Consider the following 14,522-nt stretch of genomic DNA (forward strand, 5'->3'; position numbering starts at 1 on the left):
GTTGACGAGGTTTCTTTTATTAGGTTAATGAACGCGGCCATTATCCCGTTCGAGGGGAGGAGGTGGGGTCAGTCCGTGTTATTGAAGGACCTTCAGGCACCTCCGGGTTGCCTGTTGAAAAGCTCTCGCTCTCCAGCGCTCTCTCCCAGTGTCCAGCGCTGCGTTATCCTGTCCGGTATGCGTGCTCAGGACCCGTCAGGGCCCCCAGTGCTCTGCAGATAGCCCGTAGCCCGGTTACGCAGCTGAAGTTTGCTGTGTGCGCTTCTCAGCTCAAACAGCTTGTTCAAAGCTGCAGCCCGCGGTACGGCCATCTGGAGATTCAGCACAGAGCCGCGCAGGTCAGGAGAGAACCTGTGCTGCTGTCGCACGCTGCTGTCTGATATCCACACAGACACACACACACACACACACACACACACACAGACACACACACACACACACACACAGACACACACACACACACACACAAACACACAGACAACTGCACACACACACACCTACACATGCAAACACACACACCTACACACAGAGACACCTGCACATGCACACACACACACACAGACAAGCACCCGACTGTGCACACACACCTACACACACACACACGCACACACACACAAACACACACACACGCACACGCACACACACACACACACGCTCATCCCCATTGTCACCTGTAAACAAGGTGTCACTCCTGCTGCGGTCTGCGGCCGGGCCCCAATCAGCGGTAAATAAGCGGGCCCCCCTCTCCTGTCCTGAAAGAGAGCCGGGGCCCGGTCTTCCATTAGAGAGGCAGAAAGAGCTGTCAGTTAAGCCTGCCGCCAGCCGGGGCCCCCGCCGCGCCCGGATAAATCAAACGCAGGAAGATCGGGGCCGCGCCGCTGGCCTGCGGGGCGCCGTAGCGCGGGACGGGCCCCACCGAATAAACGCCTCGCCCGCTCTTATTACGCCCGGTGTCAGCCTATCTACATGCTTTAAATAATGCCCCCCCCCCCCCTTCTCCTTCCTCTCGCCCCCGGCGGTACGGACCGGGAGGAGAGACGGCTCCCCTTCCCGGAACGCCGCGCACGGGGTGAACGTCGCCGGGCCGACAGCCGAGCTGAAAGACGTGGCCTTCGCGGCGTCCCGGGACAAAAGGGGCGTCACCGACCGTTCCGCTAGCGCCCGGAAAGTACAGCCGAAACGGGCTCCCGGCGAACGCGTCACACGACATCCTGCCGTGCGTTTACCACATTACAGTGTATCTACTCAGCGTAAGCTGGGCTCGAACACATTCAGTATTTACCAGGAGGAAATGCATTCACTGGACATGTGTATTTTTATTTCTTTGCATAATTACCAAGGAAATGTATTACCATAATTTCATGGGGAAACGCTTAACAGTCCGCACCCGAACTTGCGCCCATCGCCGATACGTTATAAGTAACCGCCGTGGTGATCGATCTCTTTGGAAGACACGTTGTGATTTTCCAGTTTAGAAGGCCGTTGAGTGTTCTAACGGTCAATCTGCTGACTGCAGAAGTGATTTCTCCGAGCAGATTCCTGGCACGAACGTCCGTTCGGCCACAAGCTTCGGTTCGGGGGGGGGTGAGCAAAGTGCCTCGGTGCCATCTAGTGGTTGTAAGAGGATACTGCTGCTGCTGGGCGCTGAAGCATGGCACGAGCGGGGATTTCTAATACATACTATCTGTTCAGAGCTTCTTGAGGCAGACCTGGCAACCCTCAAGTCAGTAACTTTTGGTAATGGACAAAGTGACAGAAATGTACCTTCCTTTTTGTTTTTCTTGAAAATTGCTGGTGCTAAGCCCGGAGTTAGAGTGCTTTGTCCTGTGAGCACACTGTACAAAGAGAAGGTAATTTGATAGGCTATTTTTTCCTGATCCTTGTAAATAATGTAGCATTATCTTGCAGCATTATCTTGTTATTCCTGAGATTTGCTTTATGACCGTCAGGATTCGGAGCTACGAGGACAACTCAAAGACCATTAGTGATTCGTTTTAAGGGAGTGTGTGTGTGTGTGTGTGTGTGTTGAGTGTGTGTGTGCGCACGCACAAAAAGGCCATGTACAGAGGCAAGCAATTTTTTGTTTTAACTCTTTATTGAGCCCATAGATCAAAGGTATTTTAAATGAACACTCAAGTGGGCCGGTGGATGTTTGCTCACACAGTGTTGGTGATTTTCATTTGTCCACGGTAGCAAACAGACACGATGATGAGGCCTATTTCTCACCGAATGGAGGAGCTGAAACTAAACCAATGGCCTCCCCCCCCCCCCTACACCCCCCCACCCTTGCCACAATCTGGCCTAGTAAGGCACTGGAGCTGCAAGGTCAGAGCTGTGTCTGGCTGAAAGCTTGTGCGTTCATAAACCTGGATGGAGGTGACTGGCCTTACCTTTGTCCACACGCTGGTGTATTTCAGCCTGTAGAATTAAGACACGAGAGCAGCCTTCCAGGCAGGGAGCCTCAGTATTGCCTTTAAAAGCATTCCAGGGTGTATTTCTTCTTTCTGTTCAAAGCCTACTTGCAGTGTCCTGAACCATATCTGCGCCGAAGGTCTGCTTCTTTCAAAATGTTCAAACAAGCTGTCCTGCGTCATCACATCCACTTAAGGGCACTGCTGCAGATCTGAAACATGGCTTTTAATGTGGATAAATAAATTGTCCATACATATAAATAATGGGATTGATTCTGTAAATATTTGCCAGGCATCGTAGCCTGGGGGGTTACTGATTCAGTTAAAAAGTCTTATGAGGATTTTATTTTATTTATATTTTTTGACTGGCCTACCAGGTTCTCCCGTCCTAAAGTACCCTCGCGCCCGTGTGCAGGTAACGGGGGCCCGTGGCGCTCCAGAAATACCCGCCCTCTTCCTGGCCGGCGCCCAGCGGAGGCGTCGGCGGCACTGGCGGCGTGTCAGGCCAGCTGTTCGGCGCCCGTTTACATCCCATAATTACCGCCGGCTCATCGCTCAAGCCTCGATCCGTCCTGCCCCCGGACAGACGCGGGCCCACAGGGGGCAGCAGCGAGCTGACGGTCGCCAGCGCCGCACCTGACGCTCTCATTTAGCCCGACTCCCGTGGTTTAAGGTGGAACTGTGCGTCAGTGCCGTCGCTGCTGCCATCCAGCTGTATCCTGAGTTATGGGACAGCGAACTTTACACAGAATTTACACAGAGGATGCTCTGACGAACACATTAACCTCTTGGTGTCCTATGTATCTCAAAAAGGAGTTGCTTTTTGTCTGAATCTGCTTTTTTTTACGTGTTAGTTACACGGAACGTGTTATAATACAGATATCTTGACATACAGCCGAACTTGTGAAAAGAACAGGTTTCTCGTGATGCGATGGGACAGGCGTGACGGTTTTCTCCCAACGCGCTCGAACCCGTCACGCGCGCGATGAGGCCGGCCCTCATCGTTTTCGTTTCTCGAGCCGACGCGGACGCGGGATCCGCCGAACGAGCGGAACCGGACGCTGAGCAGAACCGCGCCCCCGGCCCCGCCCATCCAGCCCCGCCCCGGTCACGTAAGAAAGCCGCGCCTCCTCTCCCCTCACAAGCGTCTGTGAGCAGGGCCTGGGGCTGGGCGGGCGGGCGGAGCTGCTTTATGTCTGCGGGCCCCTGAGGGCCCATAAAAGCGTGTCTTATTTCATTAGAGCAGCCTGCGGTACTGGGAATTCCCTGACTGCCCGCCTCAAGCTTTTAAATTGCCTGTGGATGCAGGCGACTCAGCAGTACACACTAATGGTAATCTAAACGCTTTTTCTTCACCCCCCCCACACACACACACACACACACACCACCTTTTTCTGAGCAAAATGGCCAAAGCTGTGGAGCTTTATGGGCTTCTTGCATTTAAATCTACTTCCGGAACCTTTGAAGAATTTGTGAGTGTGTGTGTGTGTGTGTGTGAGATTGAATGTGTGTGAGCGATTGAGTGTGTGTGTGTGTGTAGATGTGTGTGTGTGCATGCGTGCATCCCTGCGTTCGTGTGTGTGTGTGAGCGAGTGAGTGTGTGTGGATGTGTGTGTGAGCGAGTGTGTGTGTATGTGTTTGTGTTTTCCTTGCTAACAGTGCAGCAGAAGCGCGCTTGAAAAGCATCTTTTGTTTGCTGGGCTAAGAGAACATGAGAGAGAAACTCGAGCGTTTTCCCCCGAGGGGCTGCTGTCAAACTGCGGCATTTGAAGTTTTTCTCTTTCACCTTGAGTGTTCCATTTATATCCGTTTAGCCGGCGTTCTGCGACTGTGTGCTTAAATAAACGCACGGCTGAACACCGCGCTAATTGCTCTCTGAAAACATAATAAGAGCAGCCTAGCCATTTACATCTGTAGCGCTATTAGTTAGACATTAGCGTTCGGATAAAGGCGCAGGAACCGCCAGGCGGACGATGAGTCGGCGGGCCGCGATGCTAACAGGACGGTCGACCGGAGCCCCCCTGCGCTCGGTGCCGGATAACGGCCGCCCGTCTCCTTGCGGTGAGAGGGCCATCGTCGAAGGTGAAGACCCGAGTTTGTCCTTGTGTGCGCCTGAGAGAGATTTTTCAGCTAGCCGCTGCTGTTTTCTGCCGAGCGGTCGGCGGGTTTACAGATGTAATCTCGGCTCGAAACCCCGCGCGGGTTTTAAGTGCGTTTTTTTTTAATCAGACCTTGCAACCTCCCTCACGGTCACCCTGGTGTGTGCTCCCCCTGCCCCCCCCCGCCGCTTCCTCTACCCCCCCCCCCCCCCCCCCCCCCACAGGAAACTCGCCGTCGGACGAGTCCGAGGAGCGGGACAAGGAGCCGCGGACGCTGACGTACCCCGCCTACGTGGCCAGCCTGCTGGACTCGGGCGCCAAGCGCATGGCGGCGGGCGTGCGGATGGAGTGCGGCAGCCAGGGCCGGTGCCCCTCCGCCTGCCACCTGTGCCACATGAGCCCCGGGCCCGCGCGCCCGGCCGAGCCCGTCCTGCTGCAGATCACCAAGGCCGCGCCGCTCTACGAGCTGGTGTCCAACAACGAGACGTACCAGGTGAGGGGCCGGGCGGAGCCGCTGCCCCACTGCCACCACGCACACACGTACGCACACACGCACACACACTCATATACACACGCACGCACACACGCACTCACACGCACACACACTCATATACACATACACACTCATACACACATACACACACTCATATACACATACACACTCACACGCACACACACATCACCGCACACAAGCACACATCATTACCACACACTCACACGCACACACACGCACACACATTCATATACACACACACACACTCACACGCACACACACGCACACACATTCATATACACACTCACACGCACACACACACACGCACACACACACTCACATGCACACACACTCATATACACACGCACGCACACACACACACACACACGTACGCAAGTGCATGCACACACACTCACACGCACACACACTCATAGACGCACGCACACACACACACACACACTCATTCTCACACACATACAGGCACACACATGTGCACGCACACACACACACAATCATGCACACACACTCACTTTCACACACACACACACACACACACTCATTCTCACACTATACAGGCACACACACAGACACACACGCACACACATGTGCACGCACACACTTACAAATACACACACACACACACACTATCCCACACACACACACAGAATAACATCCCCACGACCGTAGGGTGGGATCTTAAGTAGAAAGCAGAAGGTGCTCGGTCACACAGGTCTTCTTTTTATGTCCGTGTTCCAGAATGTGCCAGAACACTTGTCCAGCAGCGAGAGAGAGAGAGAGAGAGAGAGAGAGCGCAGGGAAGGAAACGCGGCTCAGCTGGGTTGAATGCTCACAGGCAAATATCTGTCCGGGCCGGAGCACAGATCCAGCTCCTGAGTCTCAGTAATGGAATAAGGTTTATCCGGGGGCCACCAGCTGTGTCCAGCCACAGAGTAAACAGGGAGAGGGAAGCTGAGGAGATAAATCTGCAGATAGTGGGAACAGACAAGTAAACCACCGTCCTTTATTAGTTTTGCACATTTCATTTCAATTTTTTTTCCAGAGATATGATACATATTATAAAATATTCTATGTCCTGTGAAAGAAAACGATAGCAGAAGTAGCGACGCCACCCTTGTGTATTGGCTGCAGTTTTGGCCCGAGCTGCTCATTTGAAGAGACAGATGAGTTCAGAATCGTTCTGCGACGCCTTCGCCACCAGTCGCTGCGCAGATTCAAAGTTAATGATTAGCTGGCGCTGCGGAGCGCACAGCGATGCCAGCTGGACCGCCCGTGCGAGGCTGGCAGCGCCCGCTCCTCTGCCCGCCTCCCACGTTCCCTTGCCCGTCCGTGACCTCACTTCCTGTGCCTGCAGGCGCTGCAGGAAGCCCTGAAGAGCATGCTGTGGTGCTCGGGGAAGGGCGACGTCATCGACGACTGGTGCCGCTGCGACTCCAGCGCCTTCGGCTCCGACGGGCTGCCCACGTGCGCCCCCCTCCCCCAGCCCGTGTAGGTACCGCCGTTACCGCCAACACACGCTCACGTGCACGCGCGCGGGCGGCCGCGTCCGGCCACGTCCGGCAAAGTCGCGCGTCCGAGAACTCCGGGTACAAAACAAGGCTCGTTCATTAAACCTGTCCTAATTCTGATAAAGGTTACGCAATTGTACCTGCTCAGGCCTGACAGCGAATCACCAGTCCTCGCAGCGGACAGCTACCGCAGGGCGCCCGCCCGCAGAAGTACTGAAACTGGAAGACGACAGAAACGCTGCGTTGCAAGCGCTTGATTTCCCTCCCGTTTCTTGATTCAATTGTCGTGTTGAAGAAACACAGGCGGGGGGTGCCTGTACAGTCAGTCACCGCCGCTGTTTCCTGTTCCGGAAAAGTCTCCGTGAAGACGCGAAGTTTATGTGAGAGTCTGCGCGATGGCGCTAACCAGTCCTGTCACAGTCGTGGTCGTGGCCCTTCGCTCACCTGTATGCACTTTTTCAACATGGGGGGGTGGGGGGGGGGGGGAATGGACGATCAATGTTACAGCAGCCTTCGAAAATTCTGCTATCATTCATCCTCATGCGAACGGGCGATCTTTGAAGTCTGCCGCCGGAGGTGCATTTAATGCATTACTGATCGCTCGCTTCAATTTCAAGATCGCGGAGGCAAACACCTCGCTTGAATTTCAAGATCGCGGAGGCAAACACACTCGATCGAGGAGCGTTCTCGATAAAGTGTGATTGGAAACTGTGTTTACATGTAATGAGCCTTTCCAGGTCATAAGTTGATGTTATGATGCTTTATTGATTACCGTTGGTGCTGACCTGTGCATTGTATTTTAAAGTCTGGAAGTGGTGTGTAGCAGCTGCCACCTCTTTTGTTTCCTACACACATATGTAGCTGTGAACCAGTTCTTCTGTAATTATATATGGAATAAAATACTAGTATACTTAAATAAAATTATATTTTGTGCGCATGGCAAAAGAACAGAATTAGCTAAAGCCAGATTTTTCATTACCAAAGAAGCAGTAAACCTGCTTCCAGTTTGTTCTACGAACAGCTGCCTGAAATGTTGCCATCGTCCTTCAGTTAGGACTACCATGTGTGCTTTTGTGCCCAAATCACTGACCTCTGCCGTTCAAAATCTGTTCATTGTTCAGCCTTTTTCTTTTGTATTTCAGAACAACTTAATTCTGCGCATACAAAAACCACCAGACACCGCTTTCCTGTCTCGTATTTTCGCTGTCGTAACACGTATTGTTTTTGTAATCATTCTAAAAAAGAAAAAAAAAGAACGAGCTTTGCTTTGTGTGCGCTCCCTTGACACCGACCGAGCCGGCGAGAAGGCCGTCGTGTTTTCTGAAGCGCGCGCCTCCTGCTGCTCCCGCCGAGGCGACGGCGTTTCTTCAGAGAGACACGACAGAAAAAAAGCGATTTCTCGCTTTGCGGAACGGTCTCGGCGAGTTCGTTTGTTAGCCTGACTCTGTGACCGCGCCGAAGCCGGACGCTTTTTCCGTCTGTGCCTCTCCGCTTGTTTACGAGAAGCCTGGCCTTACAGCCTGACTGCACAATGTCTGCTCTAATGAGACGTTTTTTTTGTCCCTGGCTATGAATAGCTGCTGCTTTCTGAGATTTGCTCTTTACCTGACCTGTGTTTTTTTTTTATATTTGTTTCAGTGACCTTCGCTGTGCGCTTACCATACGTCAATTCGGATAAAAGCGTCTGCCAAATAATTGTAATATAATGTACGTTTTTGTCCGCATACTTACCAATAGCATGTAATTGTTCTCTCAGATTTATAAGAAAATGTATATAACCTAAAGAAAATCCATTAAAAAAAGTATCCAAAGCATTTTCATTAAAAGTATGAAGGGCAGCACTCCTAACTCAATCATAAGTGCCTCTCCCTATAATACAATACTATGTTCTTGAGGTATTTATATTATTTTTCCCAGGCTCAGTAGGTATTGTGTGAAATGAGCACTAACGTCATAATACCTGCAAAAACAACCCACTTCTTTTCCCTTATTTCTCCTGCTTTCCCTGCTGCTTATTTTCGCGTTGGAATCCTTTTTTTACAGATCCGTATCGAAAATGTATTGGGGGGTGAAAAAAATGAATTGTGACACAATTCGTTAAGGCAGACATGCAAAACTGTGTTATGACACTTCCTGGAGGTGGGTACGGCGCTGTGAGGTTGTGCTGAGCTCAGCCGAGTCCTTATATTAGCTGCAAATGCACTCTGGTAATTGGTTTAGCTGGTTTGGGAGAGCGCAGACAAGAATGCGCTCTCCGCCGAAGCGCGTCTCCACCGCTTCTTTTCACGCCGCGGTCGACGAGTCGGGCTAGCGCAGATACGCGGTCGAAGGAAAGCGGTTCACGTGCAGTTTGGCAAGCAGACTGTGACCAAACGACCATCGCTGCTGCTCGATGAGATGTCATCACCGCTAGCTGGCCTGCTCCCTGGCCAGTGCTAGCATTAACGCTAAACCCTCCCTCCCTGGCCAGTGCTAGCATCATCGCTAACCCTCACTCCCTGGCCAGTGCTAGCATCGTCGCTAACCCTCACTTCCTGGCCAATACTAGCGTCATAACTCTCCCTCTTTTTGGCATTGCCATCCATTGTCTGGCTGCCTTGTGGCCACAATTAATACTGGCACTTGGCATTTACTAGTCACACTTCTTAATGTATTGTCACACATTTGTGATGTGCAAATTTATTGTGCAGTATGTATGTATATATGCCAGGGGTTCCGCAGATTTTCTCATCTTTCACGTCAGATACATACTTACATACATGCTCCTCTGACAGACCCCCTAAGTATACACTGAAGAAGGGTGAACAAACAAAAAAAAAAGTTTGGTATGAGGAGACAGACAGACAGACGTATGTGACAAGTTTCAAGAGGCCTTGTATGCTGCATATCTCATAAAAGGTTAATCGTTTCAAATCTCAAAAATAACACCACCGTCATCAACCTCAGTCGGCTCCATTGAGCAACTGCCAAAGCACTCTACAAACCTTCCAAGTTTTATGAGTTTTTAATAAACGGTTTAGATATTAAGAGAAAAAAAATTTGTTGAAAAATCAATACACTTTTCACAGTAGGATGCCTATGAAACTTTGGAGCTTGACCTGCAAGAGAAGAGCGGAGAAAGATTTAAATCAACTGCTATCGACATGTGACGTATGCTTCTGCATGTAAGCACCGACTGCAGCACCTTGTAGGGCTATACTTTCCTTTGATATCTCTCAGACATTACTCATGTATAAGAAGCGATGTAGCTTAGCATGTTACTTCATAACGTCAACCCCAGAGTAAGGTAATTTACATCGGCGACTGACACGCGTGTGCCAGCCTGCCATGACAGGAAGCCCCTGCTCAAAGTCATATCGGTCTTAAACACCTTGCAAACATCTGCTAAATCTGCTGCGTGATGTCATCTGCCTCCTGTCGCCACACTGACACGTTCTCAAACAGTCCTTTTTTTTTTTTTTCTCACGACGAGTCCTGAGCGGTGTTTGGATTTGTTTCTCGGTGTTCCTGTCACAATTTCTCTCATCACTCTCCCGGCCTTCTGTTTGTGAGATAAGTGTCTCGTTCCGCAAAGCAAACAGTGGCTACTGAACAGTGGCTGGTTTTAGCCGTGTTTTTTTTTTTGGCAATCTTTGAATTTGGTAGAACCAGGTGGTGAAGCAACACGTCCCCCCTCCCTTTCTCTGTCTGTCTCCAGCCTGAAGCTCTCGCACACCTACGAGCCCAGCAGCTCATTGGTCATCATGGAATGGAACCACACGGAGCCACCAATAGGGGTGCGGATCGTCGATTACCTCATCAGTCAGGAGAAGGTCACGGAGAGGACGGACCACTCCAAGGTGGAGACAGGTAAGGTTAATTTCCGCAGTTCATGTACCACCGCCACCTTCCCCCCCCCACCCCAACCCCCATCATTTCAAAACAGGTCCCTGAAGGAAAAAAGTGTTAAGTCCACTTTTTAAAGAGGAAATTGACTGTAATTTGAAAAATAATTAAAAAATGAATGCACCTTTGCAGCGGTGATTGCTAGCATCAATCACTGCACGGGTTACTCTCTACAAGGTATATTAAAATCATATTGGATATGTCCCTACCCATACATCAGAGTTCTCTTTCCACTTTACACATTTTTTTTTCCCATGCCGTACAAACGGTATACTGATTGATGCAGAAAATGAATAGAATGTATGTGCTGTGAATTCGCCGTGTGTACGCTGCCCTCCAGTCGATACGCACGTATAGTTTTTCACAGACTAACTGCGCACCAGCACCCGGCCATACTGCATTCATCGTCGAATGAAAAACAGCGCCGAGGAACTCAAGTTCGCTTTTCGGGAGCGCTTTTTTTGCCGAGCGCGGTGCGCATGTCGTTCCGGCGGCTTTTTCAAACCGGGCCCGCGCGGCTACGCGCGAGACGAGGGTTTTCTTTAAATCCGCGTTCGAGATGAAATCGAAACGCGCGTGAAGCGAATGAACGGAGTTTCGAGCTCGAGCGGGTCCAAAAGCTGACACCCTCGGTCCGCCCCAGAAGAACGGTGAGCGCCACTGAGCACGGTGTTAGATCTGGGTTTAGTTAGGTAAACACGCACCAGTCTCACTGGGGACGTGAAGCAGGTACGCCCTGGGGGAGTCGGGTCCTCTCGCTCAGGGTCCGGGTGCGAATCGTCCGGCCCAATGCATTGTAACTTACCGTATGTTAATGTGTTCTGTCGCGGGAGAAGACAGATTAAGTTACAAGGCTCTGTACTGCGGGGAAGAGCCGTCCTGAAGGTGAAAAACGGTGTCTGGTGGCGCCCCCTAGCCTCCATGTAGGAGATGAAGCTTGCAGTTGCGTACAGGGCCAGCTAAAACACAGCATGGCTATCCCAGTTACACCGTGCTGTTTGGTTGCTGTCAGAGTTTGATGTGTAACCACATGACGGGGCGGAAGAGTAGTGAGAATGAGCTTCTGTTTGTTTGAGACTTTTCCAGATCATCTCTCTTCAATGGTGAAGCACTTAACAGTTTGCTTTTTTATTTTATGGCATCTTGTGAAACACCATCTGTGTTGTTTCCAGTCACTGTACCTTTGCAACATCATATACATAGATTTTATGTTCTTTATGTATTTTGAGGGGGTGATAAATATCCAGCCAATAAGCACTGTAGAAATACTTGATATGTTATATACACATAAACTATAGTCTTGTAGCTTCCTCTTAGTGGTTACATTTTCTGTATTTGTAAAGGTAATTATAAATTGGATCTGGTGATTTCAGTGTGTGCTTGTGTGTGAAGTGTTGCAGTGAATGACAAGGCTTCAACATCGAACGCGCCTTCAACTGTGTGTAGTACAGCATTAAGTGGCATGAGTTTAATGCAGTTGTGTAATGATGCTCCAAGTGAGTGTTAAGGCCTTCAATCTCTACCTACTGCCATTTCAGTATTTTTCAAGTATATATTCTTTTTCAAGTATGTATTCTTCCCCATGTTGTATGTTCTTGTAAATCTCTTGGTATGCCAGTACAATGCACCGAGGCTAAGCTACCACCAGAGGGCAGTGTCTCCACCGCTACTTTCTGGAGCTTGGTCAGGACCCCTGGCTTATGAAACCAATGAGGGCAGACACAGCTGGCGCTGGGCTGTGCGTCGCAGTGTGGCTCTGCGTTTTACATAGCCCGACATATGTAGACCCTTGCCCTACTGCATTCCAGAAAATGCCTCCTCGCAGGCTGCCTATTGGTGGGGTGGACGCTCTGTGGGTCAGGTGACTAGGGTCCTCTGGGAATCTTGAGTTCAGAGGGTCCTTCTGGACCGAGGTGCTCCAGGACCTGGATTTAGCTTTTCTGACCCAACAAGCAGAGGTAGAAAATCCAGGTTCAGAAAGTACATAAATGTCCTTCCCAGCATTTTGTTCCAATCACTTGGATTTGCTAATTGGTGCGATGTGTCAGCCAATAGGAGGAGCTAATTAGTGAAGTCAGCCGGCTGAGTTCACGGGTAGGAAAAAAAACATGGCAAGACTTGCTTTCTGACCCATGGACGTTCTACCTCTTATCAACAAGACCAGGGCTGGTAATTAAGGGAAGGCCTTTGTTTGCTTGGTGTAAAGTGCCATTGACTTGGCCTGTTGCTATGTGACATGGGGGTTGCTGGGTCCAGGCCTTAAGATCTGAGACCACCTTAAGAACCAGGGCAAAGACAATCTGTAAGGGCCCTGGGGAGACGTGGTACTGAAATGAAAGCATTCAGTAGGCTGTCCGGCGGAATCAGACGTTTCATGTGTTAAATGTGACCCGGAGATGAGCGAAGGGGCTTTGTGGGCTGGTTCTCTTTGACATGGTTGCCCTGCCCTTCCCTTCAAAGCAGGGAGAATTCCAACCGGGAGGCCTGATAGTGTGGCTCTCCCTGGTCGAGGTACTGTACCACCACCCAGCCGCCGAATCAAAGGCCCCCAATCCTGACCGAACTTCCTGGTTCATGTAAGAACTCGTCCCATTTGTTTTCTTTCCCACCGTTCTCTCTAAGGGGGAGGGGGGGGGGGTGGGGGGTGAGCCTCCTCAGAAATGCCACGGGCAGGACGCTCTGTACCCTTCACCACCGCGGAGTCTCTGTAGTCCACGCCGACAGGCTTTCTCTCAGATCCAGCGTTAATGGGGCAGGATATCGCCGTGTGCATTTGATTTCGCTCGACCCCCCCCCCATCTGGAAACCCGGGGCTGGAAGTCTCGCTTCTCCCATCAACGACTCGCCACGCTGTCAGAAACAGAAAGACACGGCGGAGAGACGTTGTTGTTGTTCTTTACGGAACAAATTTCCGAAAAAAACGTAGGCGATATGAAAGTGCGATAATGTTGTATTTGGGTACTTAATATGTACCCAATATGTGAATTATGTATTGTTGGCTAGAGGTACAATTTTATGTACCGTTCCTATAGGATGACACAATGTTAGGTACTGTGCCTATAGGGGAATACAATTTTATTTACAGTACCGATTTGGAGGTACAATTATATGTACAGTACCTATAGGATATCATCCAGTGACAAGCCCTTTCAGGCCCTTTTTGGTAGCAGTTTTTCTGAGAGGGAATGATGGATGGGACGGTCACATTGGACGCGCCGCTGTTCGAAGCCCCCGCCAACCGTTCGATCTGCGCTGACCCCCTCCGTTTTTTCCGCTGTCTGCTCTGGATACTCTCTCGCCTCTCAGTCCATCTGTCCATCTTCGTTTCTCTGAAATGCCTGTTTACGGCCCCCCCTTTCGCAGCGTTCGCCGCGGTTGTCCAACTTGGCCTCCGGATGTGTTGTGGCTGCTACGAGGGAAAGGAACACAACGCTGCGTCCGGTCCAAACGCGGGACGGGTGAGAATGCGATGGATTGCGAAAGGGGCTCGAGCGTTACTGGAAGCCAGTGTTTTTTTCGCTATGGACATGTAAGCCCTTCATCTCCACAAGGCCGGGATTTGAAAGCCGCTCGACAACGGCTCCTTTTCAGCGTTTAGGGGAAGGCCCTGAGCGAAATCCGCGTACTGTTTGGAGCTGTGTGAAAAAAAAATAAAATAAAAAAACACCCCCGCTTCTCTACAGTCATGAAAATATAACTGTCACAAGGATTTCAGTTTATTTAATTTTATTTTATGTTATTTATTTATGTGTTGTTAGGCGTAGCTCTCTGTCCATGCCAAATAATTCACAACCGATTATTTATGTATTAATTTTAATTTTATTTTTTGCTATTGTGAAGTTCGTTGCATGCCTCATGTCATTTTTTCCAGCATTTTTCAATGTTTTTCAGTTTATTTTTCATGATTACATTTTTTTTCTTTAATCAGGTACTATCTTTGGCAGTCCGGGAATATCCAATACAATTGCATTTTTCAATGGAAATATTTCATTCACTTCAGTGGACTTTAAAGTGTGTACAGTTAGATGGCATTACAAGTGGGCGAATGTAAGTAAAATAGACTCGATATGCTTCCCTTAAACCCTGGATTGCATGTACACATGTAATG

At 50.2% G+C, this 14,522-nt stretch overlaps 1 protein-coding gene across 3 annotated transcripts in view; it reads left to right on the forward strand.

The window, feature by feature from the left end:
* The window catches only part of astn1 (astrotactin 1), a 320,953-nt gene that overhangs the window by 272,412 nt on the left and 34,019 nt on the right, over positions 1 to 14,522 (forward strand). For all 3 annotated transcript variants that reach the window (XM_064341654.1, XM_064341655.1, XM_064341656.1), the window contains 3 exons: positions 4,735 to 5,003; positions 6,376 to 6,509; positions 10,227 to 10,378. In XM_064341654.1, coding sequence (XP_064197724.1) covers positions 4,735 to 5,003; positions 6,376 to 6,509; positions 10,227 to 10,378 — 555 coding nt within the window. The remainder of the gene's footprint in view (positions 1 to 4,734; positions 5,004 to 6,375; positions 6,510 to 10,226; positions 10,379 to 14,522) is intronic.

Source organism: Anguilla rostrata, chromosome 6 (assembly GCF_018555375.3).
Source record: "Anguilla rostrata isolate EN2019 chromosome 6, ASM1855537v3, whole genome shotgun sequence".
NCBI lineage: Eukaryota > Metazoa > Chordata > Actinopteri > Anguilliformes > Anguillidae > Anguilla > Anguilla rostrata.